We start from the raw sequence: 19637 nt of genomic DNA on the forward strand, positions 1-19637 counted from the left end.
TGAAGTTGGACATGTACATATAAGGCATAGAGGATCCTCTCCATTGAGCGATGTGGGATCTAACAATCCACCCCCTTAGAGGCCCAACGTCCTCGTCGGCACACTTCCGACCACGGAGTGGCTCTTATACCAAATTGTCACGTCGGCACACTTCCGACCACGGAGTGGCTCTTATACCAAATTGTCACATTCCAACCTGGGCTCCACCACATCTCGGGCCCCGCCTTCGCCGTAACACGATATTGTCTGCTTTGGGCCCCGACCACACCTTCACGGTTTTGTTTATGGGAACTCACACGAGAACTTCCCAGTGGGTCACCCATCTTAGGATTGTTCTTGCGTGATCTTGCTTAACTTCGGAGTTCATATGGAACCTGAAGCCAATGAACTCTCAAAATGCCTCATGCTATATGGAGGTGGCCATGTACATATAAGGCATAGAGGATCCTCTCCCCTGAACGATGTGGGATCTAACAATCACACCACCCTTCGGAAGACCCCCGATGCCCACGGCAGCCCTTACTCTGGTGGCTTATACTCTTAATGGCGGCGCACCCTCTGGTCGTCTCGTTAAGGTAGCCCTTTCCAGGAGGGGATGGCAACAAAATTGGTAAAGAAGTCATCATCGTTCTGCATGCACGATTACTCAGTAAATGATAAAGATCTATCTTCTTCTTTCTTTTATTTTTTATTTTAAATTTATTGACAATTTTCTTTTTATTTGTTTGTTATTACTTATTAATTTTTTAGTTTGTTTAAGTTTCTATCTTTGTTTTCTCAAACAATTCTAGCCAGTGCTCATCGTTTTTTTTCTTCTTTCTGTTTCTACTATTCTGCTCGAGTGAGATTTTCTTTGTGTTGTTGCAGTAGACTATTGATAGGAAGAGTGGAGTTGTGCCGTAAGCCAAAAAGAGAGGAAGAAAATAGGATAACTGAGTCAATTGCTTTTAATTAAATGCATAGGTAATTATCATTAGTTAAAATAGACAACGTGGCACAATTTTGAGGGGGGTAACGGTTATCTTGGGTTAAGGAGTGAGCAAAAACAGACTAAAAATTTGTGGTTAATGGGTATGATCGTATGAGGACCCAGTAATTTCTCAACAAAATTAGTTCCCATCTCAGCTGGTAGTTTTTAACTCAATATATTACTTACACGTATACAGATAAACGGCTTTGACCTGGATTCAAAAATTGAAACCTAACCCCGTTATTGATGGAGTCTCTCCTCTCCAACTTAATTAAATCTCAAAGTAATTGTCATTCCTCCTTCTGAGAGCGTAATTTATAAGGATAACAGACTTCGGCAATATATCTTTTTCGTTCAGGTTTTGAACTTTTCGTTTCTGTTCAATAAGGCAGAAATTCAGGTATTCTTACTGTCATATAATTTTTTTAATCATCTTTTCCCATATATACATGTATATAATATTTAATTAATTATTCTGGAGATTAGCTACTACTTTTAGGATAATATATATGATCCATTGCATGTATCTGTTCATGAATTAGAGGTAATATCTTTGAGTCATCCACCTTTGTTGCACAAGAACAAGATTTGTAGATTTTGATTTTTTTTTTATTATTTTTCTTTTGATCTTTTTATTATTATTTTTCATTAATTGACGGAGGAAAATTTAAACTTGAGGTCTCTTCCGGTTTATGTAAAACAAGTAACACATCCAATAGCTAGTTTGTTCAAGAAGAACCAGTATATATTGCACACTTGTAGGAGCTTTTGCTGGTGCATTTTTATGTTCCGGATAGTGATAGTTCATTCGGGATTTCTAGACCGCCTACATTTATTTAACTCTCTTGCTCATCTCTCATATATATTCTTGATTGTTTACATGCTAGTCAGAAGCTACAAACTAATACTCTAAATCCCTATGGAATTATTTCCTTTTTCAGGTAGGGTATATATAGTCACCATGGATTCGGTTAGAGGACAAGGAGGCATCCAGATGTTGCTAACAGCAGAACAGGATGCTCAACACATTGTGAACAATGCTAGAAACTGTAAATGCATGTTTATGCTAATTTCTCCTCCATTGTCTTTATGTTCATGTCAGTTTGTTCTTTTTTTCCCTTTAAATCTTGACATGGATCCTCTAAAATAATGTTACGTTCATCAGCAAAGATGGCACGCTTGAGACAAGCTAAAGAAGAAGCTGATAGGGAAGTGCAACTCTATCGCACGAATATGGAGGCTGAGCACCAAAAGAAAATTTCAGATGTACTAACTGGTCTTACTTCAACTACCCAAATATATCATGATCACTCCATTGTTCCCAAAAAAAATGTGATCCTTTTTTAAATGAGATAACAAACACATGAGGGGTCTTCAATGAATTTGAGATCCTAATGTATGATAAGTTTCTCTGATTAGCTATTTAATTTCTGCAGTCAAGTGGGAGTTCTGGGTCCAATGTGAAAAGGCTTGAAGAGGAAACTGATACAAAAATTAAGAACTTGAAAGAGTCAGCCTCAAAGGTCCAGTCGGATATTGTCGGCATGCTTATTAAGTATGTCACAACTGTGAAAACTTGAAGCGTCCGCAGGTTTGTAGAACTCATTTGTTAATTATGTGATATGATAACTCACTATCTTTAGTATTTAGTTGACAACTTCTCAATTCTTACATTAATTTGTGTTTTTGGGTTTTCTTCTTATCCAGTTACAATATATATGTGTAAAGCAAAGCGAGAGAATCCGGAATAAAGTGCATAACTAGCAGTCCGGCTAATATTCCAAACTCAGTCTTGTTACATCTCACTGAAGCATGTCTTAGCTTGCTGTAGTTGTGGAAGACTTTGAGAGAACGTTTAGTATTCTCTTCAACTTTGAAAATTATTAGGTTATTTATTTTTTATTCAAATGATATTCTAATAAATTTAATTAAGACTACGGGGATGAAGATTCAAATTTGGGTAAAGAGTGAGGAGCATACTACTCTAGACAACTTGCATGCACACAACCTGGGTCTGTTAACAGAATAGTCCAAGGAATACTGCCCCTTTGATATGCAGAACTCGACTAGATGCTAGATTTTATGTACAACCGAAGAAGAATTTAAAATTTTCTAGTAAGTTAGAGGTGTTTATATTGTTGTGATTTGGTTTAGAGTCTGGTTATAAGATGAGCAATCGAAGAACAAAGAATGAAGGATGAACAAAGAAGAATTTTAGAAATGGTTTCTTCCTCGCTGCAGAATATTGCAAAGCATATTCAATTGCTTCTCTCTCTCCAAAACTCACTCATTCGGTGCTTAACTAACCGTTAGAATCCAAGATGGATTCTCTCTCATTACAAAGCAATCTTAACCCTTCATCTAGCTAGTTGCTAGGATCATTACACCTGGCATTATCAGCCTTACTACTATATAACTTCTCACTTGGTATTTTAACTCAAGTGCATACACACATAAATACAAAAACTTATTCCTAATCAGCTATAGACTTACAATGCAACACTCCCCTTTAAGTCTAAAGTTGAATTGCTCTTATGTGGGACAATAAACCAAGTCAATGATGTTTTCCTACAATGCATCTTTGATAAAATGGTACCTCCTGTCAATGTGCTTGTTCTTTTGATGAAACACAGAGTTCTTTGTAATGGCAATGGCAAAAGTGTTATCACAGTGAAGAGGAGTTGCTTCAGTTTGCAATTCTCCAAAATCCTTCGAAACAAACCTCAGCCATACAACTTGAGTTGTCGCTTTTGATGCACTTATGTATTCAGCCTCTACAGTTGAAAGTGCAACATAGTTTTGCTTAACTGAAGCCCAAGAGAACATACCACTACCAAAGGAATATGCATATCCTGATGTACTCTTGCTGCCCTCCAATGAACCACCCCAATCACTATCACAGTAGCCAATTAAACAAGCTCTTCTGCCCTTCACATACTCTAAGCCATAATCCAAGGTTCCCTTGATGTACTCTAGGCCATAATCCAAGGTTCCCTTGATATATCTGAGTACCCTATTTGCAGTTCCATAGTGTCTATTAGTAGAACAGTGCATAAATCTAGCCAATAGACTTGCTGCATACATTATGTCAGGCCTTGTTACAGTGAGGTATAGAAGGCTTCCCATAATACTATTATACATTTCCTCACTCGCAGATCCATTTCCATCATCTTTAGTTAGCTTCTCAGTTGCTACAAGAGGAGTTGTAACAAACTTTACTTCATTTAAACCAAACTTACTCAACAAGGAACTTGCATACTTCTTCTGATGAATGAAGATACTCGAGTTAGTTTGAATCACTCTTATCTCAAGGAAGTAATGAAGAAGTCTCAATTATGTCATCTCATACTTATTTTTCATGTCTTCCTTGAACTCTTCTATCATTGATTTACAACTGCCAGTGTAGACTATATCGTCCACATAGATAGAGACAATCAAGATATCTTCTTCCCTTGTCTTTATGTACAGTGTTGGTTCACTCAAACTCTTCTCGAAACCACACTATGAGAAGTAGGTGTCAATTTCTCCATACCAGGCTCTTGGAGCCTGTTTTAGACCATAAAGAGCCTTGTGAAGCTTGGACACCTTGTTCTCCTTGCCTTTGACTACAAAACCTTCAGGCTGCTCAACATAGACCTCTTCTTGTAATTCTTCATTCAATAAGGCCGATTTCACATCTAACTGATACAATTTCCAGCTCTTTTGTGTAGCTAAGGCTATTAAGGTTCTAATAGTATCCAACCTAGCAACTAGTGCTTAGGTCTCATTGTAGTCCAAACCAGGCTTTTATGCATAGGCATTTACACCAGCCTTGCTTTATTCTTCAACACTGAACCATCAAGATTTAACTTGGTTTTGTAAACCCATTTAACTCCTATAACAGGTTGCTCAGTTGGTCTGTCAACAAGTTTCCAAGTAACATTCTTTTCAATCATGAACAACTCATCCTTCGTTGCTTTTAACCAGGACTCATCTTGTTTAGCATCTTCATATTTCTCTGGATCCATGATACACATATTACATTGAGCCAACACTTCATCCAACTTCCTCCACTTCAGTGGTGTATGATCAAATCCTTGAGTGTGCATTTCACTCAAGTTTGGCTTGTTCACATATGTCTTAGATTGAACTTTAAATTCTTCAACACTCAGAACTCTTCTAGATGGAGGTAATGCAAATGATGTAGGAGACAACACCATTATGTCACTTCTTTCTGTGATTGTGTCACCATAAGTAAAACTTCCAGTAGTGGAAGTAAGTGAATCTGAGTTCTCTTCCCAATTCCAAGTAGCTTCTTCATTAAATGCAATATCTCTTGACAAGACTAGTTTCTTGGATATTGGATCAAACACCCTATAACCATTTTCACAGGTTGCATATCCCATAAATACCCTTTTTAGGCTTTTAGGCTCAAGTTTATGTCTGTGTTCACTTGGAACATGTACATAGCACAGTGCACCAAATACTCTCAAGTGTGCAATTCATGGTTTCCTCCCAAAATAAGCTTCAAAAGGTGTGACATTATTCAAATCCCTTGTGGGTCATCTATTGAAGATATACATTGATGTATGAATTGCTTCTGCCTAGAGATAGTATGGCATCCTCTTCTCATGCAACGTGGATTTAGCCATCTCAATCACAGTTATGTTCTTCCTCTCCACTACTCCATTTTGTTATAGAGTATATGCAAGAGTGAACTATTTTTGTATTCCTTCATTTTCACAAAATAGATAGAATTCAAATGACTTGAACTCCTCTCCTCTATCACTTCTCAAACACTTAACCCTGAATCCACTATGTAGTTCTGCCATAGCTTTGAACTTTTTAAAACAATTGAATGCTTCATACTTGTATCTTAGAAAATAGACCCAAGTCATTTGGTGAGATCATCTATTAACAGCATGAAATACTTATTTCTAACAATTGAGTCATTTCATAGGTCCACACAGATCAACATGAATGAGTTCAAGTGAAGCATTTGCTCTTTGCGCTTGATTTCTTGGAAACTCTTCTCTATGTTGTTTTCCATATTGGCAGCCTTCACAGACTCCATTATAGTCTTCAAGCTGAAGCAAACCATGCACCATTTCCTTGTCTCTCAATTGTTTAAGACCACCAAAATGTAAATGCCCGAGTCTCTTGTGCCAAGTCTCTGTAGAGTGAGTGACACTAGCTTTCAAGACAATCTGATTCTCAGGTAGTAGAGTCAATGGATAACATCTGTTCACTTTCTTCTTTAGTTTCATAACCAAACATTCCAGTGATGGACCATCAAACACACTGCACATTCCACCACCAAACACCAAAAAATATCCATGCTCATCAATTTGACCAACACTGAGCTAGTTCTCCTTTAAACCAGGGAGGTAATTACTTCTCTAACATACTTTTTGCCCTTATTTGTATCAATAACCAAGGATCTCATTCCTGCAATATTCACAAGATCTCCAGTTGGCATTTGAACTTTGCCAACTATATTGGTTCTAACATCAACAAGCAATTCCACATCTCTTATCATGTGGTTGCTACAACCACTGTCAATGTACCACTCTCCATTTACTTTGGTCTTAATAGTTGCATTATTAGCATAAAACAGATTCCCGGTCACTTCCTTGGTTTGCCTTATTTGCCTTTTGCACTATTTTAGTTACAATACATTCTCTAGCCCAATGCCCAAACTTATAACAATTGAAGCATTTTGGTTTCCCTTTGTATCTGCACTCACCAAAATGGTACTTAGAGCACACCTTGCACTGAGGCTTTGTAACCTCTTGACTCATTGACTAAGATGCATTCATATTCTTATAAGTATTCACAGAAGATTTTTGCTAAAACTTTGGTTTTGATTCCCATTTTTTGCCTTTTGAATTCCAGTTTCTTTGAAATCTTGATAAACCAGAATAAGTGCCACCCTTGTTTTCTTCCTTTGGATTCACAGAGAGTGAAGCAAAAACTCTCTCAGTGGTGTCAACACTGTGCAAATCAAACCGTTGCTCTTGGCTTTTCAAAATTGCCATAATCTCGTGCAATTCTACGATCTCCAAACATTTTGTATTATCAATAACCAGGCATATAGGATCATATGGTTTACTAAGGCTAATCAAAACTTTATGTACAAGTTTTTTATTAGACAGAATTTCACCAAACATTTTCATCTGATTAATCAAGTCATTTAGCCTAGTAAGATACCTAGACAGAGTTTCATCATCACGCATTCTAGCCTCGAATTCACGTCTCAGATTTTGAAATTTCACAAACATTACCTGATCACCACTATGGTACTCTCCATACAACAAATCACATGCCATCTTTGCTGATTCGGCATTGGCGATTCATGGGAAGATTTGATCAGAGACAGCATTCTAAATGATTCCCATAGCCTTTGCATCTTTCATCAACACAACAGCCATTTCTTCATCTCCATCATCCTCTGATGATCCTTCAACCTTCTTCTTCTTCGAATCGGAGATTTTAACTCCCTTCTCCACTAGATTCCACAACCCATGTGATTTGAAAATTGTCACCATCTTGATTCTTCAGAACTCGTAGTTCTCATCGGAGAAAATTGGAGCTCTCACTTCCGAGCCTCTAGATCCAGACATCTTTGGTCTGAATAAGTTGTTTTCTCTTCACCGAGCTTGGAGTAAGCTTCGATTTAGCTCAATGAATTCACAGATTTACGCCCAGGCTCAGATGATTGAACCTAGCTCTGAGGTCATGTTTATATTGTTGTGATTTGGTTCAAAGTTTGGTTATAAGACAAGCAATCGAAGAACAAAGAATGAAGGATGGACAAAGAAGAATTTCAGAAATGGTTTCTTCCTCTCTGCAGAATATTGCAGAGCATATTCAATTGCTTCTCTCTCTCCAAAACTCACTCATCTGGTGCTTAACTAATCGTTAGAATCCAAGATGGATTCTCTCTCATTACAAAGCAACATCAACCCTTCATCTAGCTAGTTGCTAGGATCATTACACCTGGCATTATTAGCCTTACTACTATATAACTTCTCACTTGGTATTTTAACTCAAGTGCATACACACATTAATACAAAAACTTATTCCTAATCAACTATAGACTTACAATTCAACAAGAGGATTAAGATGGAGTAATTCTAGAAGGCTGATGGCTAAAACTTATCCATGCTAAGCCTGTTAAATTTAAAAATTGATGGGATTAGTAGAGTAAGTTTTCGGCATCGACCTTCTAGAAACATACACCATCTTAATCCTCCAACATAGAATACAAGTTTAATATTATATTATCTTTTTATTGCACATGAAATCTAGTTATTTAGCTAGTCAGTCCAGTTCTTCTAGTCCTCCATGTTAAACATGACTACAAAATCTAGCAAAATCCAAAGCAAAACTTATGTAATCTACTTGCTTGAAATATAAAGTTGCAAGGGAAAAAATCCTAACACCAGCCAAAGGTTGGGGTCAGCAGCAATCATTTGTGAACTCTTCTTTGTCATTTTCTCATTAGTTCTAGTAGTGATCGCTCTCTTGCTCTATCGAGAAGAGTCTTCGTGGTTGTAGTCCATCTCACCTTTTGTCGAGGAGAGCTTTTTTTAGTGGTTATAACTTACTGCTCAACATATGATTTTAGAGCTCAATACGTACTGTCCACATCAGAGGTGATAGTTTGTGGTTTTGTGTGCTTGGAAAAGAACTATGGTGAAGAAACTTGGCTTTTGTTGAAGGCGACTCGATGATGCAAGAGGATCTACCAAAATAATTAATTATTTATATTACTAAATTACTTAAAACCATAAAAACCCAATAGTTTATAATTTGTTATAAACCGTAAACAGTTGATGGTTTTAACAAGTTTGAGGTTTTAAGCCATTCATTCTTTATGGTTTAAAACTAGTTACTATTTTAGTTTAGTTAATTTTAGTAATCAAGTATTGTATGAATAAGTAAGTTATTGATTAAAATGAATCAAGCAATTCTGTAAGCAATTCAAAGCTTCTTTATTAACTTCTTCATTTCCTTTCTTAATTAGTTTCCTCTCATTTAATAAAAGTTCACTTCCAAATAGAAGTCGAGACTCCATATTCCTAAAGTGGTATCATAGTATCAAATTCGAAAAGGGTGACGGTGGTGTATGGTCCTGACTCACGGCAAACGCAGAACTTTGGGAGAAGAACTTGTTCTGTTAGGATAGCACCAAACCAAATGAAACCAACTCAAACTAACCCACAGGAAATTTATCAAATGAAATGCAAGAACAAAAATATAAAAGACACCAAGATTTTAACGAGGTTCCTCAATAGTCAATGTAACAAGAGTACGTCCTCGGAGCAATAGGAGCTCACCCAATAATCCACTATCAACCAATTGGGAGTTTACAAAGTGTTGGCAATCTCACAACCCAAATAACCCAATACACCCAATAGCTCTCACACACTACATAAACAAATAGAGAAAGAAATATAATGAATAATTTATTCTCTATACATATAGCTCAAAGCTATTACAACAACAACTACTTTGGTGGATGATTACTAACCAAATGAAGCAGCAGCTTCTTCTTCCTTTTGGGCTCTCTGCAACTCTCCCTGCTCTCTGCAGAAAAATGAGCTCTCACTTCTCTCTTATTTTCCATCCGAAGAAAACCAATAATTATGGCTTTGAAAAAGCCACAAAATAAGGAAACATAATCATGATGCCTCCTCATCATGATGTTCCCTCATCATTTTGTCTTTCATTCTTTTGTTTTGTTTAATAGCCAAAAGTGGATGCCAAGTTGGCCACTAATTTGGCCACTATCCAACAATCTCCACCTTGGCCAAATTCCAAAATCACCATGATAAGCCAACCAACACAAAAACACTCCCAAAAACTAGCAAGAGAACAACTCATGCCGAGCCAAATGCTCCAAAACTCCTACTGCTCATCGCCTTCTTTATATAGGCAAAATGTGAGCCAAGTTCAAGCAATGAACAAACTTGGCTACACCAACAACCTTAGTCAACATATCAGCGGGGTTGTCTTTAGTTGGAATCTTCTAGAGAATGATTTCTCCTTCACCAACAACTTCACGAACAAAGTGATAACGCACATCTATGTGCTTGGTCCTCACATGGTGAACCTGATACTTAGCCAAATAAATGGCACTCTGACTATCACAATGCACCTCCACCTGCTTCTTATCAACCCTCAAATCTCTAATCAGCCCATGTATCCAAATGGTCTCCTTTATAGCTTCAGCAACTGCCATATATTCAGCCTCTGTAGTAGATAAGGCAACAGACGACTGCAAAATGGACCTCCAACAAACTGGCCCTTTAGCCATAGTAAACACATAGCCTGTAGTAGACTTTCTTCCATCCAGATCACCTGCACAATCTGAATCAACATAACCAACTACAAAATGACCAATACCAGAGTCACATCTCTCAAAGCATAAACCAACATCTCGAGTACCATGGAGATACCTCAATATCCACTTAGCTGCTTGCCAATGCTCTTTACCTGGATTATGCATATATCGACTCACCATGCCAACTGCATGAGCAATATCCGGTCTAGAGCATACCATTGCATACATCAAACTACCAACCAAATTTGCATATGGTATATTTTTCATTTGCAGCTTCTCTTTATCAGTTTTAGGACATTGTAGAGAACTCAATTTAAAATGAGGAGCCAATGGGGTACTAACCGGTTTGGTTGAATCATGAACTCCAAACTTCCGAATCAACTTCTTAAGGTATTGTCTTTGATTCAAACTGACCAAACCCTTCGCTCTATCTCTAGTGATCTCCATGCCAAGGATCTTCTTCGCTTCACCAAGATCCTTCATCTCAAACTCATTCTTCATTTGCTTCTTCAATTTTTTAATCTCTTCAACATTCTTTGAGGCAATCAACATATCATCAACATATATCAACAAATAAATGAAATACCCATCTTGCAACTTCTTGAAGTACACACAATGATCATATTGGCTTCTAGAATAATTTTGGCCTCTCATAAATTTATCAAACCCCAAATACCATTGCCTTGGAGATTGCTTCAAGCCATAAAGTGATTTCTTCAATTTGCAAAACAAATTCTCCTTCCCTTTCACTATATACACATCCGGTTGACACATATAAATCTCTTCATTCAAATCACCATGTAGGAAAGCTATCTTCACATCAAGTTGCACAAGCTCAATATCATACTGTGCAACAAGAGCTAACATAATGCGAATTGAGGAGTGCTTCACAACCGGAGAAAAGATTTCATTGTAGTCAATGCCCTCCTTTTGTGCATACCCTTTAGCAACTAATCTTGCTTTGAATCTCACATTGCTTTTCTCATCAGCATCTTCCTTTTTGGCATACACCCATTTGCAACCAATATCTTTCTTGCCCTTAGGCAATTTAGCTAACTCCCAAGTCTTGTTCTTCAAGAGAGAATTCATCTCATCACCCATGGCATTGCACCACCTCTCCTTTTCTTCACTCTCAATAGCTTCCTCAAAATTGGATGGAATCTCATCAGTGATAATAGGAAGAGCAAAAGAAACATAGTCACTATACCGAGCTGGCTTGGTAATTTGTCTCTTTTCTCTGTTCTTGGCAATAGACTATTGAGGTGAAACTTGCTCTTCAACTTGAATAGAAGCTTCAAGTTCAACTTCTTCAACATCCTCATGGTTTCCAACTTCTTCACTTGTAGTGGCTTCGACATCAGCGGAAATAGGATTTGAAGTACCAGAGGCAACTTTCTCAAGCTCCACCTGTTGGACATCTTTCACATTCTTCTCAGAGCCTTCGTACATACTTTCTTCATCAAATGTCACATCTCTGCTGATTACAAGTTTTTTCATCTCTGGGCACCACAACCTGTAACCTTTGACACCACTACTAAAACTAATAAAGATAGCCTTTTTGACTCTAGGATCAAGTTTATTTTCAGTCACATGAAAATAAGCAGGTGAACCAAAAATACGGATATAGTCATAATCAGAAGAAGGTTTTCCAGTCCATACCTCTATTGGTGTCTTACCCTGAACAGCAGTTGAGGGTAACCGATTGATGATGTGACATGCATAATTAACTGCCTCTGCCCAAAATGACTTGCTTAAACCCGACTGAGACAACATACATCTAACCTTCTCAAGCAAGGTTTGATTCAATCTTTCTGCAACTCCATTTTGTTGTGGAGTTCCTCGGACACTAAAATGTCTCACAATCCCTTCCTCTTTGCAAACTTTAAAGAAAGGGTCGGATGTGTATTCACCACCATTATCCGATCTCAAAATCTTAATCTTTCTTCCAGTCTGGTTCTCAACCATTTTCTTCCAACCCAAGAAAATGCTCAACACCTCATTTTTGTGCTTCATAGTGTAGACCCAAGACCTTCTTGAATAATCATCAACAAAGGTCACGAACCAATGTTTACCACTCAAAGAGGGAGTCTTTGTAGGACCCCAAACATCCGAATGCACATAATCAAGAATGCCCTTCGTCTGATGTACAGCAGTACCAAACTTCACTCTAGTTTGCTTCCCCAAGACACAATGCTCGCAGAAATCAAGCTTACAAGTCGTGGCACCTTTTAGAAGACCTTGTTTCACAAGCCCTTGTAGAGCTTTCTCACCGACATGGCCTGATCTCATATGCCACATTCTAGTAGTATCAGAATCGGATGTGCCCATATTTCTGAGACTACAGATGTTTCACTTGTCATAGTGCTTCTTTGCAATAAATACAAATAGCCACATCGAGGAGCTTTCATCACAACAAGTGCACCATAAGTAACTTTCAATGTCTGCCCATCTGAATGAAACCTGAAGCCCTTGGATTCCAAAGTACCCAAAGAAATAAGATTTTTCTTCAAATTCGGTACATACCGAACACCTGTCAACTCTTTAATCATGTCATCATGCAACTTCAAACGAACTGTACCAATCCCTTTTGTTGTGCAAAGATTGTCATCTCCCATGAACACAACGCCACCATCAAACTCTTTCAAGCTTGAAAACCAATCCTTGTGAGGAGTCATATGATGAGTATAACCCGTATCTAACACCCATTTAGTAGCACAATCAAATGATGAGGAAGTGGTTAAAGTAAAATCAGAAAAATCTGTTTCAACCTCAGCAACATTAGCTTCAGAACTTTCTTTGCCTTTGGTCTTCAATCTAGGACAATCTTTCTTCCAATGGCCCTTATTATGACAAAAGGCACATTCATCCCTTTCCAAAGGTTTTCTACCTTTAGAGTTTCCTCTAGGTCGAGACTGTGATTTTTTCCTACTAGAAGATGATTTCCTCTCTGATGATCTACCTCTAACAAATAAAACTTCAGAGGTACTATCATGATTTTTATCTCTATGCCTCATTTCATAATTCATTAAGGCATTTGACACATCTTCAAATTTCACAGTTTCTTTACCATGCATAATAGTGGTAACAAAATGCTCATAAGAGTCCGGCAAGGAATTCAACAATATTAAGGCCTTATCTTCATCCTTAATATCCTCAAACAAGTCGGCAATCAACTTATTAAAATCATCAAGGTGTCTAATCATTTTTGTACCTTCTTTGTATTGGAAGCGGTAGAGCTTTTTCTTCAAGTGTAGCCGGTTCTCTACACTCTTCGTCATATACTTGTCTTCCAATTTTTGCCACAACACACTTGCTACTGTCTCCCGCATCACAAAATACTTCTGAGTTTTTGCAAGGCACAACCGAATTGAAGAGCAAGCCCACAAATTTAATTTCTCTCATCCCGGCTTCGACATAGCTTCTGGCTTCTCTCCCAAAGCGGCAAGTAGATCTTGTTGAGCCAACACATCTTTGACCTCACATTGCCACATCCCGAAGTTGTTTGTGCCATCAAACTTTTCCACTTCAAACTTTGCATTTTGCACCGTAGTTCTTGCAAACCCGGAGCTGCTTCCAAAAGGATTCTCATCTTGCCCGTCTGACATTTTGGCAACTAGACAGTACCCAAGAGCAACCAGTGCTCTGATACCAATTGTTGTGCTAGGATAGCACCAAACCAAATGGAACCAACTCAAGCTAACCCACAGGAAATTTATCAAATGAAATGCAAGAACAAAAATATAAAAGACACCAAGATTTTAACGAGGTTCCTCAACAGTCAGTGTAACTGGAGTACGTCATCGGAGCAGTAGGAGCTCACCCAATAATCCACTATCAACCAATTGGGAGTTTACAAAGTGTTGGCAATCTCACAACCCAAATAACCCAATACACCCAATAGCTCTCACACACCACATAAACAAATAGAGAAAGAAATATAATGAATAATTTATTCTCTATACATATATCTCAAAGCTATTACAACAACAACTACTTTGGTGGATGATTACTAACCAAATGAAGCAGCAGCTTCTTCTTCCTTTTGGGCTCTCTGCAACTCTCCCTGCTCTCTGCAGAAAAATGAGCTCTCACTTCTCTCTTATTTTCTATCCGAAGAAAACCAATAATTATGGCTTTGAAAAAGCCACAAAACAAGGAAACATAATCATGATGCCTCCTCATCATGATGTTCCCTCATCATTTTGTCTTTCATTCTTTTGTTTTGTTTAATAGCCGAAAGTGGATGCCAAGTTAGCCACTAATTTGGCCATTATCCAACAGAACTTGCAAGTTCTTTAAAGGTTCATAGAAAACCAAGAACTAAGGGAGGAAATATAACAGGAGAGAATACCGATAGAACATCTAGTGGAGAGGAATGAATCACCAAATTCAAACAACAAGTTCAAACTTTGATCACAGAGTCATTTGCTAAACTTGTTGATGGCTTTAAGTCTTAAAATCCCTCTAGTGCATCCACTTCACATGAGACTCATCAAAAGCTCAAGAAGAGGAAGGATGAAGAGATAGAAGACGATGATGACAACAATCCCGAAACAGAAGATAACAAAGAAGAATTATTGGGCAATAATAAAAATAAAAAGGAAAACTAATGAAAAGGATTTGAAGACTTTGAGTTTTAATGATAAAGACAAGATAAAAGGTAAAATGAATACTACCTGGTTTGACTTTTTAGTGTAAAAATGTGGTTTTTCGTTAAAGTGAACATTACCGCGGGCTTTTCGTTAAAACTCCCATAATAAAACTCTCGTAGATACCTTAAAATTGATTTTAAGGTCAATATCCCTGTTTACAGAGGGTATGTTGATGCAGAAAATCTACTCAAACTCTTAGAAGATCAAATTTGCAAGCTTGAAACTTACAAGTCGTGCCCTTACATGGTGGAATCTTACCAAAAACGGTATGATATAACTGAATTGACTTAGAAGGAATTCAAGATGATCTTGAGAAAACAATTTTATCCAATTGACTACGAAGAAGAAAGATAGTACAAGTGGCAACACTTCCGACAAAGGTTTGGGCAAATTGTTCAAGAGCATACTACTGAGTTCCATAACCAAGCTATGGTTCCAATACAGATGGTTCAAAAAGCTTCAAATTTTCAGCATTGATGAACGAGTACATATGCATGTATGGTGGTAGATTGAGTTGGAAGGCATTATCACCAATTTGTTTGATGATTTGAACGGTCCATAGCGGATAGGCTTGAGTTTCTTTCCTTCTCCTTGTAACTGCTCTTTACCAAGATGTAACCATAATAGGTCACCTTTTTTGAAGTTACATGGCAAATAATGCTTGTCATGGAGACTCATACATCGCTGTTGAGATCGTTGCAGTTATGCTTCCACTCTGGAATGAATCTTTTTAATCCATTCGAGAAATTTTTGTGCTTGAACATGTTCTTCTCCTTCTTTTCCACTAAGTACATTGTCACTTACAGAGAATACCATATCAAAAGGACTTTGTGGTAGAAAACCCAAACAAACCTCAAATAGATATTTGAGTGTAGAACCATAATGACCCTATTGAAAGAAAATTGTAACTAAGGGAGACTTTCATCTCAAGTTTGGATGTTTAGAATTATAACGCGTAACAAATGTACCATCTTTTGACAATTAAATTATAATTAATTATATATTAATTACCAATTAATTATTACACCCCAAAGCCCAACCCCAAGGGTGAGCCCAATTTTAGTCTCCAGGCCTATTACTCCAATCACTTTCTTTAAAGGACAAAACCTTATAAAGTGATAAAATCTTTTGGGAATGGCCAATGTGGGACAAGGAAATTTCTACTTAAACTACTCAAATTTCCAACATTACATTCTATCACAAGGGCCAATAAAAATTTTGAATGGTCTAACAAACATGAAGAATCTTTCTAGTTGTCAAAAGGGAAGATTAGTAAAGGCCCGGTGTTAGCATTGCCAAATCTGTAGAAAGCATTTGAAGTGAAAGAAGACGCATCTAATTATGTCATGGGGGTCATATTATTTTAGGACGGCAAGCCAGTTGCATACCATTCTGAGATGTTTAGTGGACGTACCAGTGCTGAACTATCCGACTTATGACAATGAGCTTCATGCATTGCATTAAGAAGTTAAGCATTGGAGAGTTTACTTGTTGGGGAAAGAAGTCGTGGTTCGCTCAGATCATAAACATCTTCAATATCTAACTACACAATCTAAATTACAGCAAGCTTGACATATAAAGTGGATGTCTTACCTTCAACAATTCAATATTGTGATCAGGTACAAGAAAGGAGTAACGAACAAGTTGACAGATACATTATCTAGACCTCGAGCACCAGTTAGTTCGCATTGTTGGTGGCTATGCAGATTCAGCCGATAGTTCATTCGAAGTACACCAAAGGTGCCACAAATGGTGATTTCAACTCCCTTATGCCAAGCTTCAACAAGGAAGGACTAGTGAGTTTCAACTCAAAGATGGGTTGATGTTTGAAGAAATACAACTGTGCATTCCTGATGATGGTAATAGATTGCAGTGGGTTCGTGAAGCTCATACATCTAAAGAAGCCGGACATTTTGGGGTAGAGAAGACGTTGTTGAATCTTCGCCGATATGTCTTCTAGCCGAACATGCATCTTGACGTTTCTTGATATATAGGTGGTTGTGTTCTATGCAAGGTGGTTGTGTTCCATGCAACACACCGAAGCTTTTCATCAGAAAGTGAGGTTTATATTTGCTATTACAGGTACCTAGCCGACCTTGGGATAACATTTCGATGGACAGATTGCTTAAGACTAAGTCTAGATATGATTACTTATTTGTGATTGTTGATCATTTCAGCAAGATGGTGATTCTTATTCCATGCAAGCAAAGCATTACTGGAGAAGGAGTAGCTAAGTTGTTTTTCCAACATGTGGAAACATTTTGGCTTACCTACATTGATTATTTCAAACAGAGATAGTCAATTCTTAGGCCATTTTTGAAGGTCAATATGGGGAATGTGGATACCAGGTTCAAGCATAGGACTATGGTATATTTGTAACGGGTTATAATTCTAAACATCCAAAAACTTGGGATGAAAGTCTCCCTTAGTTACAGTTTTCTTTCAATGGAGCCATTATGGTTCTACACTCAAATATCCATTTGAGGTTTGTTTGGGTTTTCTACCACAAAGTCCTTTTGATATGGTATTCTTTGTAAGTGAGAATGTACTTAGTGGAAAAGAAGGAGAAGAACATGTTCGAGCACAAAAATTTCTCGAACGAGTTAAAAAGATTCATTCCAGAGTGGAAGCATAACTGCAACGATCTCAACAGTGATGTAAAAATCTCCATGACAAGCATCATGTGCCATGTAACTTCAAAAAAGGTGTCCTATTATGGTTACACCTTGGTAAAGAGCGGTTACAAGGAGAAGGAAAGAAACTCAAGCCTATCCGCTATGGACCGTTCAAATCATCAAACAAATTGGTGATAATGCCTTCCCACTCGATCTACCACCATACATGCATATGCACTCGTTCATCAATGCCGAAAATTTGAAGCTCCTTGAACCATCTCTATTGGATGATGGTCCTGATTAAGACACTCGTCTCCCTTCAATTGATAACTCAAGGATGGATCAGCGAGAAGATCTTTTGGAAGAGGACATTATCTTGGAGCAAAAGGTTCATGAAACAAGGCATGGGAAGTATGAAAATTTCCGCATTGGCAGGGCAACTTCCTAGCAAGTCAAAGTGGTATAGTCCAGACAAGGCAGAAACTGAGTTTCCTCATCTCATGATTTAGCTTGATCAAGAGTCCTAAATGGGTTAGTCATGATCCAGGAGGATCTATCAAAATAATTAATTATATTATATTAATAAATTATTTAAAACCATAAAAACCTAATGGCTTATAAAGAATTGTTATAAACCATAAAAAGTTAATGGTTTTAATGAGTTCGAGGTTTTAAGCTATGCATTCTTTATGGTTTAAAACTATCTACTATTGTAAATAATCATTGTGAGGTAATTTATCTTCTCCCCCTTAGTGTAGATAATATGTTTATTCGGAAAGAAAAAAAAGTATTTACTATTTTAATTTAGTTAATTTTAGCAATCAAATTTTGCATAAATACGTAATTTATTCATTGAAATGAATCAAGCAATTCAAAGCTTCTTTATTAACTTCTTCATTTTCTCTCTTAATTAGTTTTCTCTCATTTAATAAAAGTCCACTTCCAAAAAGAAGTTTTGGATCACTCATTCTAATGTTTTTTTTTTTTCGACGATTGCAAGATAATTAGAGGATAGAGCGGTCTTTCGCTCATGATTTCGTTGACGGTCGGATCGTGCATAAAGATGGTGCTAGCGAGAAAGGAAAACATTACGAAAAGTATGGTTGAAGATTATCGCCTGATACCGAAACAAATACAAACACTCGGGTTGTTGGACTGGGTCTCACTCGTAGTTGTTCAATAGGCTAACTACTATAAGAGTTGTTTGGCACTTTTGACAAAAAGTCCCCAGAATATATATAGAGGACACACATTTTTTGGTACACTTTCTTAGGGCTCTCCATAATGTATTTCAACTATTTAACTGTTTATCTTTTAGGTCTTTTCTCAAAGATTAGCCAAAGACAAAATCTTATGACCGTTGGATAAATGATAATCATTATATAGTGTTTCTTTATAGAATCATATTCATCCATTTATTTCACTACAAGTGAATGACTTAATGATTTTAGAATTTTTTGCAAATTATATGAGTGAGGAATTGAAATATAAATGGTTCGTATCCTTAAAAAAAATTTACGAAATACAAACCACAAGAAAATGTGTCAAAAAATGTATCACCGATCCTAACCCAAAAATGAAGACAACTACTATCAGTAAGATTCAAAACCTACACAAACCACCAACTGGGAAAAACATGAAAACGCCAACTCCTCCAAGCATGCCCTTAACTTTTTCAGTCGCGTTCATTTGTACATAGCTTATATCTATGTACATAAGGTAAAAACTAGGATAAATTACACAAAACTACCTTAATTATAGGACGAACCACAATCTCATACCTAATGTTTTAAAAGTTACATTGTCATACCTTATTATCTTACGAATTTGTTGCAATGTCAGACATCAGTCAGTTTTTCAGTTAATTTTTCTATTAAATGCTGACGTGACCGGAGACGTGGGCCACTCCCTAACTCAACTGGATTAGAAAATTAATTAAATATTAAAAAATTTAAAATAAAATTATTTAAATATTTTTATTAAAAAATGTAGGACCCACCCCTCAAGCTCATCACCCTCACCCTTCTTCCCCATTTTAGTCCCCAATTTTTAATTTACTCAAACAAATCAAA

At 37.1% G+C, this 19637-nt stretch overlaps 2 protein-coding genes across 3 annotated transcripts; one reads left to right on the forward strand and one right to left on the reverse strand.

The window, feature by feature from the left end:
- Positions 1 to 1190: 1190 nt before the first annotated feature.
- On the forward strand, positions 1191 to 18742 carry LOC103416354 (V-type proton ATPase subunit G-like). Of its 2 annotated transcripts, none has more exons than XM_070813633.1 (5): positions 1191 to 1370; positions 1912 to 2019; positions 2136 to 2236; positions 2407 to 2561; positions 18566 to 18742. In XM_070813633.1, exons 2-4 carry the CDS (start codon positions 1932 to 1934, stop codon positions 2548 to 2550), a joined length of 333 nt encoding a protein of 110 aa, XP_070669734.1. In that variant the 5' UTR covers positions 1191 to 1370; positions 1912 to 1931; the 3' UTR covers positions 2551 to 2561; positions 18566 to 18742. The 2 variants fall into 2 exon arrangements, with proteins under 2 accessions (XP_070669734.1, XP_028949810.1); XM_029093977.2 differs by lacking the exon at positions 18566 to 18742 and adding an exon at positions 2678 to 2907.
- LOC139192000 (secreted RxLR effector protein 161-like) lies at positions 3539 to 4096 on the reverse strand. Its single transcript, XM_070813044.1, has one exon. The coding sequence runs from the start codon at positions 4094 to 4096 to the stop codon at positions 3539 to 3541; it is 558 nt and encodes a 185-aa protein (XP_070669145.1).
- Positions 18743 to 19637: the final 895 nt, after the last annotated feature.

The sequence above is a fragment of the Malus domestica genome, chromosome 15 (genome assembly GCF_042453785.1).
Source record: "Malus domestica chromosome 15, GDT2T_hap1".
NCBI classification, from domain to species: Eukaryota; Viridiplantae; Streptophyta; class Magnoliopsida; order Rosales; family Rosaceae; genus Malus; species Malus domestica.

Coding starts and splice junctions, on each gene's coding strand:
- LOC103416354 (XM_070813633.1), top strand. CDS start 1,932: ATGGATTCGGTTAGAGGACAAGGAGGCATCCAGATGTTGCTAACAGCA. Junction 2,020..2,135: donor TGTGAACAATGCTAGAAACT/GTAAATGCATGT, acceptor TACGTTCATCAG/CAAAGATGGCACGCTTGAGA. Junction 2,237..2,406: donor ACCAAAAGAAAATTTCAGAT/GTACTAACTGGT, acceptor TAATTTCTGCAG/TCAAGTGGGAGTTCTGGGTC.
- LOC139192000 (XM_070813044.1), bottom strand. CDS start 4,096: ATGGGAAGCCTTCTATACCTCACTGTAACAAGGCCTGACATAATGTAT.